This window comes from Carassius carassius, chromosome 24, assembly GCF_963082965.1.
Source record: "Carassius carassius chromosome 24, fCarCar2.1, whole genome shotgun sequence".
Lineage (NCBI taxonomy): Eukaryota > Metazoa > Chordata > Actinopteri > Cypriniformes > Cyprinidae > Carassius > Carassius carassius.
Genome location: NC_081778.1, coordinates 29,246,647 through 29,263,746, shown reverse-complemented (window position 1 = coordinate 29,263,746; position 17,100 = coordinate 29,246,647). Strand labels below are relative to the sequence as shown.

At 34.3% G+C, this 17,100-nt stretch overlaps 1 protein-coding gene and 1 pseudogene across 1 annotated transcript; both read right to left on the bottom strand.

Moving 5' to 3' along the window:
• Positions 1-472: 472 nt before the first annotated feature.
• On the bottom strand, positions 473-1,688 carry LOC132103409 (protachykinin). The gene is made up of 5 exons (XM_059508490.1): positions 1,489-1,688; positions 1,220-1,319; positions 1,082-1,105; positions 767-823; positions 473-683 (listed from the first exon to the last, which is right to left on the bottom strand). The coding sequence occupies exons 1-5, from the start codon at positions 1,597-1,599 to the stop codon at positions 673-675; spliced, it is 303 nt and encodes a 100-aa protein (XP_059364473.1). The 5' UTR covers positions 1,600-1,688; the 3' UTR covers positions 473-672.
• Positions 1,689-7,389: 5,701 nt separating this feature from the next.
• LOC132103534 (collagen alpha-1(XXVIII) chain-like) lies at positions 7,390-15,764 on the bottom strand (annotated as a pseudogene).
• Between the last annotated feature and the right edge of the window lie 1,336 nt (positions 15,765-17,100).

The following is a 17,100-nucleotide window of genomic DNA, read 5'->3' as shown; positions in this document are numbered from 1 at the left end:
AGTGTTACAAGACTGGCAACCGTCATAAGTGTTTTTTTTTTTTTTTTTTTTTAATAAACATTCAAACTACTAAAAATCTACCAACAACAATGTTTTTGTACAAGAAACACTGATCATAATATTGAAATGATCTTGTTACGTGGCAGTTGTCACACGTTCATCACTCATTATCCCACTGTATTGCATTAAAACACACCACAAAGTAGTGGTGAGTAAAAATGTTAATGTTTGTATTAATTTATAATAAATATTCGCAAATAGGTTTTACAGTTACATAGCAAGAATACACTGAACTGTCAAGAATAATTAATGTTTAAAGTGTAGAAAGGAAAAGTGGCACCAGTACATTTTTAATCATTTTGATCAGTTGATAAACATTTTTAAATTAATCTTTAACAAATATATATATGTGTGTGTATATACAGTGGGTATATGAAAGAATCACATTTTGATTCTTTGCAGCTGGAAAAAAAGGACAGTTTTTGCTTGATCCAGCTGTATTTAACATCCAAGTGACAGATAAATCACAAACATGCATTCCTTCAGTAAAGCATGGAGGTGGTAATATCCTGTATATAAGACAAATGCAATGTCCCAAATATCATTTACCTTTTTATTTATTTATTTCTTGGGTTATTTCAGAACCTGGCATTATCAGTTTCAGCCTTTTTCCTAGAAGGATCCTAAAAGAAAACAAACGTCAGAATTTATAATGAAAACATTTTGACAGAATATGCATGCAAAAGGAAAGAAAGAACTGACTAACCTGGTTCAACCACATTACGTTTTCCCATTAGACCCACAAAAGTCTGGAATTTCTGCCCTGGAAGTCATTTGTGAGATAAACCACATTATCAGATTTGATTCACACACAATTCAGCTTGAGAAGCCACTTTGTCTTTTGAAAGGAGTTTAATAATTGCATTAATTTAAATGCACAGATTATAAGACACCCTTCAATCATAAGTGCAAAAAAATATTATTACTTCTTATTTACTTTTAAAGCACATTTGAATACAACACATTATTCCAAAGTACAGTACATGTACACTTGATTAGAAAAACTCCCCAAAATACTTACGCCTTCGTGTTATCTGTGATTTTGCTGTGGAGAGAAAGCAACATTTATATATATATACATACATGCATACCGTGTATATATCAATTGATAAATCAGAATTGAAAATAAAAATAATTTATAATTTTATTTATTTTTTACCAGATGATCTTTTCCCCATTAGACCAAAAACCTGTTGTAGACCAGGTGTTCGGCTCACCCCTTCCAACATCGACTTTAGGTCATATTTTAGCAAATTTACCTTCAGATGATATAAATTAATAATTAAGCAATGCATCCAAATGATAAACTTTCATTATATATTGATGTTAAATAATCTTATTCATTTTGTATATTACAAATATGATATCACTTCTAGTATATTGCATAACTACAGTAAAGGGCATGAAAGTAAGACTGAAATCACTAACCTGGTCTGGATACCTGGCACTCATCCAGTTACCCTCATCAGGACTGACGTTCTGGCACAAAATATCTGACAAAGCAGACACCAGCAGGAGAATCAGCAGGAAGATCTTCATGATGCTGTGAGGTTGGTGGAGTTCATGAGTCTGAAACCAAACTTACTGTATCTGTGCTCAGATGTGATGCAAACAGCAGCTCTGTTTAAATAGTGCTGGTGAAATAAGCAGGTGATGAATCCGGTGATTATGAATTATTAAAAGAAAATTGCTGCTCCGCTGGATTATTCATGTGAGATTCATCCACTGTGGATTTCAGCCATTATCATCTGTTCTGTATTTGACCTCTGATCCACTCCTGCTTCACATCGTTCAAGATGCTTGATAAATTAGAAGGAGCTTCAGAATTAGACAGTAACTGTACTTCACACCGCTTCATGATTTCCTTCACTCATATTCATTTCACTTATGCTGTTTTGATTGATTGCTGGGAATCATTGTTGTCAATGTGGTGCTTGACTGCGTGTGTGTGTGTGTGTTTGTAGCTTCTAGCTTCTATTCTGTTCTATTCTGAACAAATATTTTAATTTGATGTTTTCTGTTGGCTGATTGTTTTAAGGGATTCTTTAGTGGCTCTATTTTTTATTTTATTTTTTCATTTGATGATTCAATATAATCTTAAAATATTAATTACTAATATTAATGATCAATATTTAATTTATTTTAATTTAATGAACATAATTAGATATGATTATTCAATATTTGTGTAATTCAATTAATTCTGAATAAATTATTCATAATAATTTTGAAAGTGCATGCTGCACAGGAAGCAAGAAAAAGAAAATGAATATGATGAATGATGATAAGTTGAAATATATATATTTTTTTACTTTGATGAAATGTGAAACAGGTGTTATTGTTAAAATTAAAACTATTTAAAAAATGTGTTCATTGAAATAAAGGTGTAATTTAACCAAAATAAATACATATATATATATATATATATATATATATATATATATATATATATATATATATATATATATATATATATATATATATATATATATATATATATATATATATATATATATATATATACACTGAAATAAGTATAAGCTGAAGTACTGACATTGTAAAAAAAATTAAACTGACATAAAAATAATAAACTATTTTTTAAATAAAATAAGATAATATTTTATTATATTATATTATATTATGTTATAATATATTTTATATTATTTTATAAAATAATATTTTATTCTCATTATTTGGGTTTGTAAATTATTTTGTGTTTGTGAATAATTCAGATTTTGACATTTCACTCTGTACATTAGTAAACCCTGGGTTAATTTTCTTATCACTGCTGTGCTATTACAAAAAATTGTTTTTGTTGTTGTTTTTTTTTTTTTAAATGAATCTGAAATAAAATGTACATTTTAGAAGAAAAAATTTAAAACAATGAAAAAGCTTTAATGCTAATTAGAAATGTTGCCTTGGCAACTATCTAAATTATGTAAAAAAATTAAAATAAAACTGAAAGTAAATAATAATAATAATAACAAGGCTAAATAGAAATATACATAAAAAACTGACATAAAATGACAAAAGCACATTTTAAAATTCCTAAAACTTTACAACTATTTTGTAAAAAAAATTTGATATCTGTCAAAATTCTGCAATATATTTCAGCCAATTGTCAGCCAAAACATTTTCTTAATTCATGCTTCTGTTGTCACTTTAAAATGTCTTAATGTTGTTTGAAAAAATCATGTTTTAATGACGGCCCATGAATATTTAATAAGATAGGCCCTAAATCTGTTTATGATTGGTTGTGTGTTGTCCAACAAGTCATAATAGCATTCCAGCACTTTATTATTTAATACTTAAGACATTTCTGTGTGTATTTGCACCGTTTGCAGCATTACTTCTTTTATTCAAACAGGCTGATAAATCATGTGCTGTTATAAATGTTTTAACAATCATTTTTAACATGTGGATTGTTTCGATAGAGAGGGATGCCCTGTGAATGTGACAATTCAGGTCAGGCCTTCTCCAAGCGTCTTCTTCGCGATCGATCAGATCAGTTTCTCTACCAATCCTTCATTGCCTGGAAGGCTCAGTGGTAAGAAAACTGAATATGTCATCCACTTTACAGCTAATAAAAACACTGACTGCAAGTTAGAATCCACTTTAAAGAGCTTGAGCAGTTAAAGTGGCAGGCGACAAACCTGCGCTTATAACATACAGAACATTATTGTGAGGACACTAATATAGTTAGTTGTCCTTATATTCATCTTTATAGTTAGAATTTTTTATGTGAATGGACCTTTAGTCAGTGTGTTACAAGCTGAAACTGTTTTTGACTTTCTTTACAGAGGCACAGGTCATTGGCTGACGGATGTGTCTCCTTTGATTCCCCTAAATGACAAGAAATGTGCCTTCACCATGAAGACTGTGCCATGAATGAATTTAAAATAACTGTCTCAAAATTACAGAACAATCTAAAAATACTACAAAATATTATCAAAATCTAATTTTGATCTCAGCTAAATATATATAATTTTTTTAATTTATTTATATTTTGCATATAACATTTCGGCATAAGTAAAAACTTTCCATTGAATTGAATGTGGTTTTTGTTTTTGTGTGTGTGTGTGTGTGTGTGTGTCTGGGAGTTATATGCCGTTATCATGACTCTCGGGTCTGACGAGAACTTCTGTGGTGAATTCTGTGTGACATCACATCATTTCCTGTGTGTTTGAGTGAGCTGGTTCGTAGGACGAGGGTGATGGGTGAACGAAACATTACACAAAGAAATGTAAAACAGATGTGCATGTGCAGGATCACCTCTGGGCTGAAGGAGCAGTGCCCAGTGAACACTGGACCTGGTTGTACGGCCTCGGAGGCTGGTGTGACGGGCTCCAGGTGGATCCATGGAGGACTGACATCACTTCCCAGGTACAACAAAAAAGAATGCAAATAAATGTTGCATACTACGTGTAGGTTACTGCATGTCCTGTACAGTATTCAGTTTCTGTGATTAATAGTACCAGTAAACCTCTATCACGTGCTTTCAGATGGAAATTATTCAGATGCATTTAATACAGAGCTGTAGATCACTGGCAAGCTACGCTATATCGCGTTCGTTAGATGAATCGTGTTCGATTATAAAGTGATATTGCTTGTCAGTGTTAGTTTTTTTTTTTTAATGCCATTTATGTTTTTGTTAATACATTACATTTTTATTAATTTTGATAATACACATAGCACTGGTCAACTAAATGAATGTAACATGGCAAAGATGAATGCACTTTTGGAAGCTGAATGTAAGGGACATTTCTCTGGTCTAATGTGATATTGATGTTCTTGTTCATGATGAAATTTTATTTTATTGCTGTAATTAATTTATAGCATTAACAAGATGACCCATTGAATTAAATTTGGAAGCGATGACTGATAAATGTATTTTTAGTCATAAGATTAGTATTGACCAAGTTAAAAAAAAAAAAGTATCATGGATTTATTGCATTTTGGGAAAAAAAATCTAATAAAAGTTTATAATAAATCTTTGAAAAATCAAAACCTGGATTTGATTTTTTAAATGTTATTATAACCTAAATATGCCATGTGAAAGTCTGAAACAGAAAATAGAGGTTTTCATCTTGCCACTTTCAAATTAATCAAAAAGGAGTTATTGCATTTTGTAATCAAATATATATATATATATATATATATTTTTTTTTTATTCTTGTGCATCTTTTTGACAGCATCACTCATCATTCATTTAGTATTAACTTGTGCTTTTTGAAAGGTATTTCTGATTATAAATGTAATCTGACATTTTAGTCTGTTCTAAAAGGTAGGAATTATGATTGTGCTGTTTTTAAAGATAATGCACCTTCTAATGCATTCTGAAGAGCTTGTTATCCTTACATCTAAATCTATTTATTTTCAGTCATGATGTTGCCTTTGAAGGCAGGTGTCTATGAAGGCAGCTTACTAGGTTTAGGAACAGTGTTTTTCACATTCTACTCTTTAGTAAAACCTGCCACAAGTCTTGCTACTCTCTGTCTAAATGCTTTCATGAAGAGGTTTCATCTCAAGTTTTTTCTTCTGTCTGATAATTATGTGCAATTAGACAAGTCTCCTGTAGCTTCTTAACTTCTTAACAGCAAATCTTGATCTCCATTCTTGAGCGCTTTTCACTTTCAAGGAGCTTTAAAGTCCCTCTGATTTTGAGGACTGACCCACAGTGACATTATCTGAGTCACACAGAGAACATTCTCGTCCAGCTACAGAAGTTTCCACACTTGACCTCTTGTTCAATTTTAGGTGATCTTCTATAAAACAAAGCATTGTAACAGGTACTATAATTGAAAAGTACTTCCTATGATGGTTTCTATTATAATAGAACAGAAAATTCATGTTTTTGTCATGTGTCTTGTAAAATTTGTAAAATTCTTTACATCATTTGGAGAAACAAAAATATTGGGAATGATTATATTCTTGTTTTGAAGTAAATTGAGCTTTTTTATATGTAATAACTCATGCATGAAGGTTAAGGTTTATGAAACTGTTATCAAGACAGTGAGGTTTGTGATGTCAGCTTTAGCAAATAAAAGTTTTATGTGGCGTTACAACAAAAAAGGCATGTCTGATGTTAATCACACTGTCTTGAGACGAACTCTGCATGAACCTCAACAGAGAGCCGTCGCTTTCTTTGATTCACAATTTAAGACATCATTTTTATTTACTGAAAAACAATAATAAATGTGGCTTAAAATGTACTGAAATGTTAAGTCATATTTTTCTGTAACAGCAAAACATATATTTTTTTCAGTTATTTATGGTTATAATGCTTGTTTTCAAATACATTTTTTTAGGTGTCTCAGCACATATTTCTATTTTGTGAGATATTTGTTGGTTCTGTCTTTGTTCAGCAACTCATGAGTGTTAGATTAGAGCACTTGCATATCCAAATTACCTTTCCACTCGAGCCAAGATTCAGCATGGAAAAATACTGGTATGTTCGTTATCACTTATCTTTTAATTGTCATATTTTGCATCTTATTTGGATAGTATTTACAATATCAGTCAAAGGGTTGGACAACCAATCTAAATGTGTATTATTACACTTATTTTTCGTATGTGCTGATTGATTTAAATGATTTAAAAACTTAAAATTAAATTCAGTTTTTCATTTTGTAAAGAAATTCATTTGTATGCATGGTTTAAATTTGTAATATAATAATAATAATAATAATAAAACATACAGTACTGTTAAAAAGTTTGGAGTCAGTAAAAAAAAAAAAAAAAAAAAAAAAAAATATATATATATATATATATATATATATATATATATATATATATATATATATATATATATATATATATATTTATATAAGATATATATAGGGCCAGTTTCTCATGTGTGTTTGTTTGTCATTTTACACTTAACCCTAAGCCCCACTCTTTGTTACTGTACTAAGACATTCAATAGGAATGAACTGGAGATTTACGTGAAGTGTCCTTTTGTTTTTTTTCTACAGCATAAATATTTACTGACATTACAATTACTTTCTGTTTTACTGTAAATCTTATATATAGAGAGAGGAATTGTTTACATTGCAGTTTGACTTTTGCATTATGACCCTTTTGCATCGTCCAAGATTACTCAAAACATCAATGATGTATCTGTTGTTGAATGTTATTTCTTTCTTTGCAGGGCCTGTGCAGATTTTGTGATCTCATTTCATTACATGTGACCTGCAGACATGTACAAGCTGGAGTATTTTACACATCACCTGCGACCATTCGGATATAAGTACAGATTCTACACTAATCATGAACAAAACAGCACCAGTGAGCTTAAACCTAACCACAGCACACATACAAGAAATACACACACACACACACAAAGATGTTTAATGCGACCAAAAACTAGTTTACATGAGAACATTGGAGGTTACAGACTGTTTTTCTGTATGAATATTTGTTCAGGTGCCACATCGAGAAATGTGTGAATGTCACTGCATTTTCTCTGAACCAGAATTATTCCTTATTAAGAATTATCTATAAAAAAAAAAAAAAGCCACTATTTGATATTTTCAATATAGTACAATGAAATTCTGACATTTTAAGGATGACTTAAACTCACATGAATACTTTTTCTGGCCACTATACATGCCATTAGGAGATTGTTCAAGTTTAGTTTGTTTTAAATGTTCACAGTAAAAATCTTTATTGTATATCAAGATTCTTTATTATACATTTAAATTATAAAGAGCCCTTTAGCTTGATTTCTTTGTTTAGCATCCCATGCTTTTGAGTCGGGCTCAGTGCTCTAATGATAAGATTTACATTTTCACACAGGATTTTCTGCAGGCCTCTTGACTATCAAACTGGTTTTTATTGCCTTGGCAACCTCCAAACCAGAACTGAGCACACAAATTGGACTTTGGGTCAAAATACCATTTAATAACATACTCTTGACACGGACCGGGATCCAGAGTCTGTAGGCATCCCTCCTCTGACACAAGAGAGAGAACATTCGATGTACAGGAAGTCAGAATTGACATTATTTGTATTGTATCAATTTTGTACAGCATTTACCTGCAGTGGAATCATTCTTTATGAGCAGCGGTGGGTCAGTCTGTGTGTGTCCTGTTTCGGCCAGTCCAAAGACGTGAGAGAGAAATCTGGAAGGAGGTTCAGCTCGTCTCTTTCCAAATAAGGTGCTGTGGTGCCAGTAATGTCTGTGTCGTATGATTTGGGATCATAGTAGGGGAACAACTCTCCATCTGCACCTGCCTGACATTACATATGTTCAGATGTTTAAATGTGTTTATGTTTAGAACTAGATTACATTTGCTAATAACAGACCGGTAACATGTTGTGTTTTTAGATTTACACCTTTTAAAAAACCAAAACAAATACTCAAAATATTTAAGTCTTTCTACTAATATTTAAGTCATAAAAACAGTACACATTATAATAATTAGAGAAATTGTGCCTAACTTTATAATAATAATAAATGTACAGTAAAAATGCAACACTGCAGCCTTTATTATGTGATTCAATTGAATAAATACTTTTCTCAGCAAACATCATGTAGCTTTTAGATCAGATATGGCTTTTAGAAAGATCATATTTTGAAAAATCTCTCAATTAATATAAAATCATAAAAGCTGCATGTTTAATGATAATTAAAAAGTATTATATTTATATTATAATAATTAATTAGATTTATATATATAAATAAAGTCACGCTGCAGGACTTCTTTTTTATGCTTTATTTTAAAATCTGCAGTCCAACAGAAATGTCATAATAGCAATCAAATCAAATCAAATATGGCACCTTTAGATACTTAATTTTTATTATTATATATTTTTTTAACTTCTTTGAATTCCCGTGTGTGACTTTACCTTGGAGCTGAAGGTAGTGCTGAACATCGAACCATCAGTGTTCTCACAGACCTCATGAAGCAATTTAATTTCCACTTCTACACCACAGAAACACAAAACATGCATTTAATTAACGTGATCCTGTGCGCCTGACGGGTCACAGTCATTGGTTTGCTGTATACAAAAAAAACATTTAAATTATTCATGAAGGCATTTTACTTTAACCACTTCAGCTGTTATTTTGATTTTTTGAGAATTAGGCATATGCAATATTGGACCCACCGGTGGGTCCCCAGAGTTGATGTGGTTAAACCGTTGCTTCGTGCCAGTGATAAGCCATAATAACGCTTCCTCCAGTGAAAAAGTATCATCCCCTGATGTCCTCTCACATCAAAATCCATGCACCCACATATTTGTTTAGAGCTGTTTTGGACTTTTGTCACTTGTAAGCGATGCATATTTCTCTCCTGATTCAGGTGAAATGACCTTTTCACTGGAGAAAGGACAACTATGGATAGAGGAATCAATGCTTTGAGGTTAAAAAATGTATGGATTTGGATGTGCAGCCTTTTCAATTCACATTATGTCTACTGATGGACTGGAGTGGTGTGGATTATTGTGATGTGTTTTTCAGCTGTTTGCACTCGGCCCAAATTTTGGATGGGTGAGCAAATTTTCAGCAGATTTTTCATTTCTGGCTGAATTATTCTGCTCACCAGAAATTCTGCCACAAAGAGTCAGGTTACAATTATTAGTATTTGTTCAATTTTCATTCATTTTAATGTGTGAAGGCTTTTGAAACATTATTTTATGGCTAAAAGTTAAATGATACAATTTGAAAACTTACTTTTATAAATAAAACATTTGATGTTTGGCTGATTTTTATAATTGCATTTAAAAGCTGATATTCTTATTTTGTGGGGAAAAAAGCACATGATGGAAAATTACTGTTTTATTGATATTTTTGAAGTCTGCAACATCAAATTTGGCGAGCAAATGAGAAAAAAAGAAAAAAAGATTGCAACACACCAGGAAGCATCGTGAAGTCCATTATGGAAAACATGTGCTCTTCAGTGGGCGGCGACGCTTTTTAGTTTAGCTCCTGGTTAAAATCATCATAGATGGGATCACTTTGATTCACCACTCCTATAGCCAACATGGTGATATTGGCTGAATGGGCCTCTCTGACCGCATCCTCCAGCTTCACCGGGTCCCGATGATCCGTCTGGCCGTCTGTAATAACCACAGCCACTTTCTTCACACCGGGCCGAGCAAAGCGGAACATCTCATTGGCCTTTCTGATGCCACTTCCTGTGTAAGTGCCTTCCCCAATGTAGGGCATCCTGCGCACAGCTGCTTTCACTTCATCACGACTCAAGCGCTCTTGTAGGCTTGTGACCACCAGGTTAATGTGGCTGTAGAGAACCACGCCAACACGTGTGACCTCAGGACTGACTGACACACGGTCAATCAAGATATTCACAAAGTCCTTAATGATCTCAAAGTATTCCGGGCCGACGCTCTCAGAGCTGTCAATCACAAACACCAGCTCCAGAGGCTGTACTCTGCAGATCCGTCCACAACCTGACAAACCAGAATAAATCATTTAGACCTAATCAGTTCATCACTAAGCAATCAAATTGACTGAAAACGTCTGCAGTTTGTATACTTACCACAAATAGATCGGATTAAAGTGATTATTTCCTCTCTCTGCAAAATACAGAATAATCTCATTATTGAAGTTCTCCGTTTCTGTTTCACACTAGCTAGTTTTAGTGTTATTGTGGTATCATTTATATACTGTTATTTTATTTATTTTGAAGGAGATTTTATTTTTTACATTTTGTGTTTTTATTTTAATTTAAGTTTGAATAATTTTGTTATTTTTGTCATTTTGTATTTTTGTCTACATATATCTTTATCTTTGTCATCTATTTAATGTATTACTATATAACTAACTTTATACTTACATTTATTCATTTCAATCAGTTGCAAAGGCAACCTTTCTATTTTTTTATTTAATCTTTAAGTATTTTGTATAGTTTTTTGTATTTTGTCTTTATTTCAGTTATATATAGCATAATATATAGCATATGTAAAATATCCAAATGATATGGATGCATTAAATAAATTCTTCATTTTATTGTTATTTTACTAAATTTAGTTTTTAACATATTTAGTTTTTAGTTAGTTTCTAATTTTCAATTCAATGTGTTGAAACCATTCAGAAATTGAAATTCACTCTGAAATTGCTAGAAGAAATTTCACAAATAATTACAAGTTAATCATACACCAATTTGCAGATGACCAAAATGAGCAGTAAGCCCTGTGTGGATTACTATATCCCATAATGCAATGCACTGGACTTTACCTTCCACTTATTTAAAAAAATAATAATAATAATTTACTCAAAAATGGGATTAAAATGCTAAATAGTTTTCTATTTCCAGCTGGCATGAGGTTATGCAACAACAGCATAATACATACTTGTTTTACACTGGAACAAATGACTTAAAAAAGGTCCAAAATGAATTCTTTATTGACATCTGGGTACGTAATGTGAGACCAGGTTCTCCTTTTGTTCCCGTATTACCCTGCAATTATAAAACACAATGTTCAGTGTGTTAAACATAGTTAAATAATGTAGAGGTGCATGAATTAAGTGATACTAGGAATGATATTGGCATTGTCAGCTATCATAATAATGCTTTATGATTCAAAAGCAAGTCTCGCGTGAAGGCTTGGCGATCAAATTTTCCTTCTCGGTTCTTCTCACGTGTGGTCCTGTAGATCCTGGTTCTCCCTGGCTTCCTCTGTCTCCTTTACGTCCGGGTGCTCCTGGTAACCCACGATTGCCCTAGTATACAGTAGCTACATTACAGAGCTTAAACTTACAATTGTGGTCATGTTTTCAAACTTGACGTGATGCAGTATTTTTTGGATTTCATATAGGTGCATATACAGTACTGTATGTTTGTGCAGTATAAATCACCAGTTCGGTGGAAAAGAGCAGCTAACATCTCATTTTGTACAGTATTTGATGGAAGAAAACTCCTACAGGTATGGTATGGTATGGCATGACATAACGGTGAGTAAATTGTGTGAAGGATTCATTTAATGCTTGCTATATGACTCTCCTCACCTTCTGGCCCAGCAGACCCTCTCCGGGAAACCCTCTTGGCCCCTGTATACCCTGATATCCAGGATCACCCTGTACAAAACAGAACAAAGCATAAAATACATGTCAATTAATAAGTTTCAGTATTTCACTGCTGTACATCCCGCTGTAATGCGTTTCTGAAAATACTGTATCTTGTTGAAAGGCCTCAGATTCCTGTTACCTTTGGTCCTTGTATGCCCTCTCCTGGTAATCCTGGAGGACCAGCTGGACCAGTCTGACCAATGGAGCCCTGCAGACCACAAAAAAACACTTCTGAGAACATCTGAACAGAATCTCACACCACATTGTGTACCAAACAATTAAGGCTATATCTTAGGACCATTAAGATTGATTGATTTGATTGAATTTTTTTGCACTGTGACATAATTATGACAGTTGAGGACAATTTCCCCCAGTTTCCATTACTGTAATGATTCACTGCACTGCAGTTATGTAATGTTACCAGACGTTATCAGAAGTTTAACACAAAAACATCATTATTTATTCACCATCATTCAAAGGTAATTCAAAATCATCAAATTGAACATTCCTTTAATGTTTTCTCTATTAGTCACATAACCAAGAAAAAATGTTTAAAAAAAATTAAAATAAAAAAGGTTATTTTGAATATTGCCTTTAATGATGATTTTGTCATCTTTGGAATAATTTCAAGGAATACAAGGAATACTCATTACAAGGAATAATTAAAGCATCTGGATGCATTAAGAATGCAGTGGACAATGCAAAGAAATATCACTATTCCTTTTTTTGCAAAAACATCTAATGATTTAACAGTGTATGGTCACATCATAGAGTGTTGATTATGATATGCATACATGTATTCTACATAGAACATGAAATATATTTCCCACCTTTGGGCCCATTTGCCCAAGACCTGGTGCTCCAGCAGGCCCTGGTGGACCTGGAGGGCCTCGATCCCCCTGTGACAGAAAATATTTATTCATCAAATGCTTTAATAGAATACTTTTATAAGGATTCAGATGTTTACATTTACTGAAGAAAATTGGAGGGATGCAAGCACCTTACCTTTGGTCCAGTTAAACCTATTCCCTCTGGCCCAGTCTCGCCTGTAAGACCTGGCAGACCTGGTGGCCCCTATAGATCACATAGACAACACTGTTATAGTCCCAGTTGCTATGTCAGATTAAATACACACTGTATGAGTAAAACTTTGAGTTGCATGAATTTTGTTCTTTGTAATGATATTTACAGGTGGGCCTGGATGTCCTTCTCCCTTCGAACCTGGTGGTCCAATGGGGCCTCGTAACCCTATTTCACCCTAAAGAAAGATGAAATGCATGATCTTTATCACAAAACCATATACAAGTTTCTGCTAGGACGTCACTCTTACCTTCGGCCCTGCAATGCCTATCCCTGGTTCTCCAGCAGGACCTAGTGGACCAACCGGCCCTGGATCTCCCTACAGGAAGATGAACATGGTATGAAATCTCCTGATCAATCACATAAACATACCGTTACCCCAAACAATATTTAGACATTAATGCAACATTAAAAATATAATAGAATACAATAGAAGTCAAAAATAATAAAACAGCATCATTTTTTGAGTTATGACAACTTCTAATGAAATTATGTTCAACCAACAAAGTACACTGAATTAGAAGCACTCTATAATTGTAATGTGTGTTCACAGTGTGTTCACAGTGTGTTTGTGTGTGTGTGCAGAGCTCAAAATCAGGTTATGGGATACTTTAATTTTTAAAGAAATTAGAATTTAAATCACACAAAATATTAAGTTAATGTAATGATCAACATTATTATGTTAACAGAACTCAACAATGTTTGCAACGTAAAAGGTTTAATTAAATTATTAAATTTGAATTTTTATCTTGCAACCATGCAATTATTTAAGTTGTGGTAACAGGCCCCCAGAATATTTTTTTTATAGTGAGGGTTAAAAAGCAGAAATCTTTCTTAATTTTCATAAATTACTTCATTAAAAAATGGTTTATTATTAAGTCAGTTTTTCTTGTATTGTATTTAACCTGGACCTACCTTGGGTCCTGGTATGCCCCTTCCTTGAGGCCCAGGAACACCTGGAATTCCAACATTCCCTGGTTCTCCCCATTTCAAATGAAAGATAATTCAATAGACTTGAAGTGAATACTGGCTATGATAAAGACACAGGTCTTTTCCTGATGTGGTATTTTGTTTCTGTTAAGATTAATGGATTGTTTTCACCTTTGCTCCTACTGGTCCAGCTGGTCCCAGTGGTCCTGGTTGGCCTCTGGAGCCCGTCTCCCCTCGATCCCCCTATTGGAGGAAGTTTATTTAAAAATATAAAACATTTAATTTGTTATTGCCTCATCTTTAGAAGCTGTAATGTATACAGTGGGTATTGAAAAATCTGCCCCTTTAAAATAATCACATTTTGTTGCTCTGCCACCTGAAATGAAGATGGACACAATGTTTCTTTTCTGTTTTTTTTTTTTTTTTTTTTACATTACTTGTCAGATGGCTTTGTGAGCCATTGATAATGTGATCATCACCTGACTGATTTTACAATTCATTATTTCTGACTTGTACGTGTTTTATCTTTCACTTGGATGTCATAAGTTGCACTTAGTAAGTACAGCTGGATAATAACTGTGTCCATCTTGATTATTTAAAAAAGGAAGGTGATTATTTTCTATACCAACTGCATATATACATACACAATAATGTTATAATCTTACGTTTTCTCTGACAAATCAATAAAGCACATCCATATGCACATTACCTTCTCTCCTGGCAGGCCCTTTCCTGGAGGTCCGTCTTGTCCTTTGGGTCCTGTTAAGCCTATATCACCCTAAAGTAAATGAGATATCTTACAGTACATTATAAGACATTGAATGTTTCTGATGTAAAGCTATCCCTCACTAACTTGCTATTAAGAGCATTCTGACCTTTGGTCCATTGGGTCCATCTTCTCCCGGTACTCCTGGCTCACCTGGTAAACCTCGTAATCCAGGTTCACCCTACAGCATCAACCAATAAACACAACTCCGATTTCACTATTTGATACTTTATTCTGTTCTTTCATGACATGTAACAATTTAGCTGAAACGATAACTCACTTTGGGTCCTGGTTCTCCAATACTTCTTTCTCCAGGGGCTCCAGGATCTCCAGGGAAGCCCTGTAGTCCCTGAGAGGAAACAAAACGAAAACACATTGTTAATAGATAGACTGATAGACAGACAGACAGACAGATAGCAGTGCGTATGGCACAGTTATACCTTTGGTCCTGCGAGTCCTATCCCAGGAATCCCTCTTTGACCAGGAGCACCGGCTGGTCCCTGATTCCCCTTTAGATATAAAGATAAAGGTGAAAAGGTTGGTCAGACCTTTGTAATTGTTGCTAGGGTCTTCTGGGTGAATTCTAGGATAATTCTAGTGGTTGCAAGTATTTCCATTAATTTAGAAAACTAATAGCACACTTATAATAGCAAGCTGTGTGATTTGAGGTATAGTTTGTGACACTGATAACACCATGCAGCCACAACAAACACTGCTGATGGACACTATCCCGGCTGAGCCCTTCCCACAGAGCTCCTCACAGACAGACTTTGATGTATCAAAACAGCTCCAAGACTCAGCACCCAAGGATGACTTTTTGAAAAACAGCCAGGGAAGCCAGGATAACATATCACAGTCACCAGAAAACACCAGAGCCACAGCCCCGCTTACCAGACACATTATCCCTCTCTCCAGCATTTCCACTTCTGTGCTTCTCACAGAAAATGGAGGAATTGGTGTATGCTGGGACTAAACTCTCACACTCATTTGCCGCAAACCCCTAGATATCAACAAAAAAAAAGCTTGTGGACCCTGCTTCTGCGAGAGCTCTCCGACCACTGCCACAACACCAGGGCCCAAACCTTCCATTTGCTGTACGTGAACCAAAAACAACTGATAGTAGCTCCCACTGATATGTGTCGGGTCCCCGCTTTAATAGCCTCAACATTCACAAATGTTTACAGAACAAGTGGGAACCCAGTGTGCCTGTAGAAAGTCTAAGGCCTTCTCAAGCCTTAGATCAGTTAATCAGCTGAACAAATACTTAAACTCAAATGGATACCTGGACAATTTTCAATCTGGTTTCCAACTGCATCACAGCACAGAGACAGCACTCATTAAGATAATAAATGATATTTGCTTAAATTCTGACTCTGGCAAAATATCAGTGCTGGTATTGCTAGATCTCAGTACTGCGTTTGACACTGTCGATCATAACATACTACTAGAGAGACTGGAAAACTGGGTGGGGCTTTCTGGGATGGTACACAAATGGTTCAGTTCATACTTTGAAGGGAGAGGGTATTATGTGAGTATAGGAGAGCATAAGTGGACGTCCATGACATGCGGAGTCCCACAAGGCTTGATTCTTGCACAGCTATTGTTTAGCCTATATATGCTCCCACTAAGTCAAATAATGAGAAAGAACCAAATTGCCTATCACAGCTATGCTGATGATACCCAGATTTACCTAGCTTTATCTCCAAATGACTACAGCCCCATTGACTCCCTCTGCCAATGTACTGATGAAATTAATAGTTGGATGTGCCATAACTTTCTTCAGTTAAACAAGGGAAAAACTGAGGTCATTGCATTTGGAAACAAATATTAAGTTTTCAAGGTGAATGCATACCTTGACTCTAGGGGTCAAACAACTAAAAATCAAGTCAGGAATCTTGGTGTGATTCTGGAGAGTTTAGTTTCAGTAGTCATGTCAAAGCAGTAACTAAATGTGTGTCAACTAATGTGGCGCACTTGGCCAAGGCACTGGTCCCGAACCTGAGAAGTCGTGGGTTTGAATCCAGGGTGGGTAGGTTGACCTGATGTACATTCCAAGGGAATTGTGGCCTAATGGTTAGAAAGTTGGACTTGCAATTGAAAGGTTGTGAGTTCGAGTCTCGGGTCGGCAGGAATTGTAGGTGGGGGGAGTGCATGTACAGTTCTATCTCCACCTTCAATACCGTGACTTAGGTGCCCTTGAGCAAGGCACTGAACCCCCAACTGCTCCCTGGGTGCT

Excerpts from the sequence above, each read along its gene's own strand:
- LOC132103409 (XM_059508490.1), bottom strand. The coding sequence starts at position 1,599 with ATGAAGATCTTCCTGCTGATTCTCCTGCTGGTGTCTGCTTTGTCAGAT. Across the intron at positions 1,320-1,488 it reads GTGCCAGGTATCCAGACCAG|GTAAATTTGCTAAAATATGA; the intron begins GTTAGTGATTTC and ends TATCATCTGAAG. Across the intron at positions 1,106-1,219 it reads AATGGGGAAAAGATCATCTG|CAAAATCACAGATAACACGA; the intron begins GTAAAAAATAAA and ends TTCTCTCCACAG.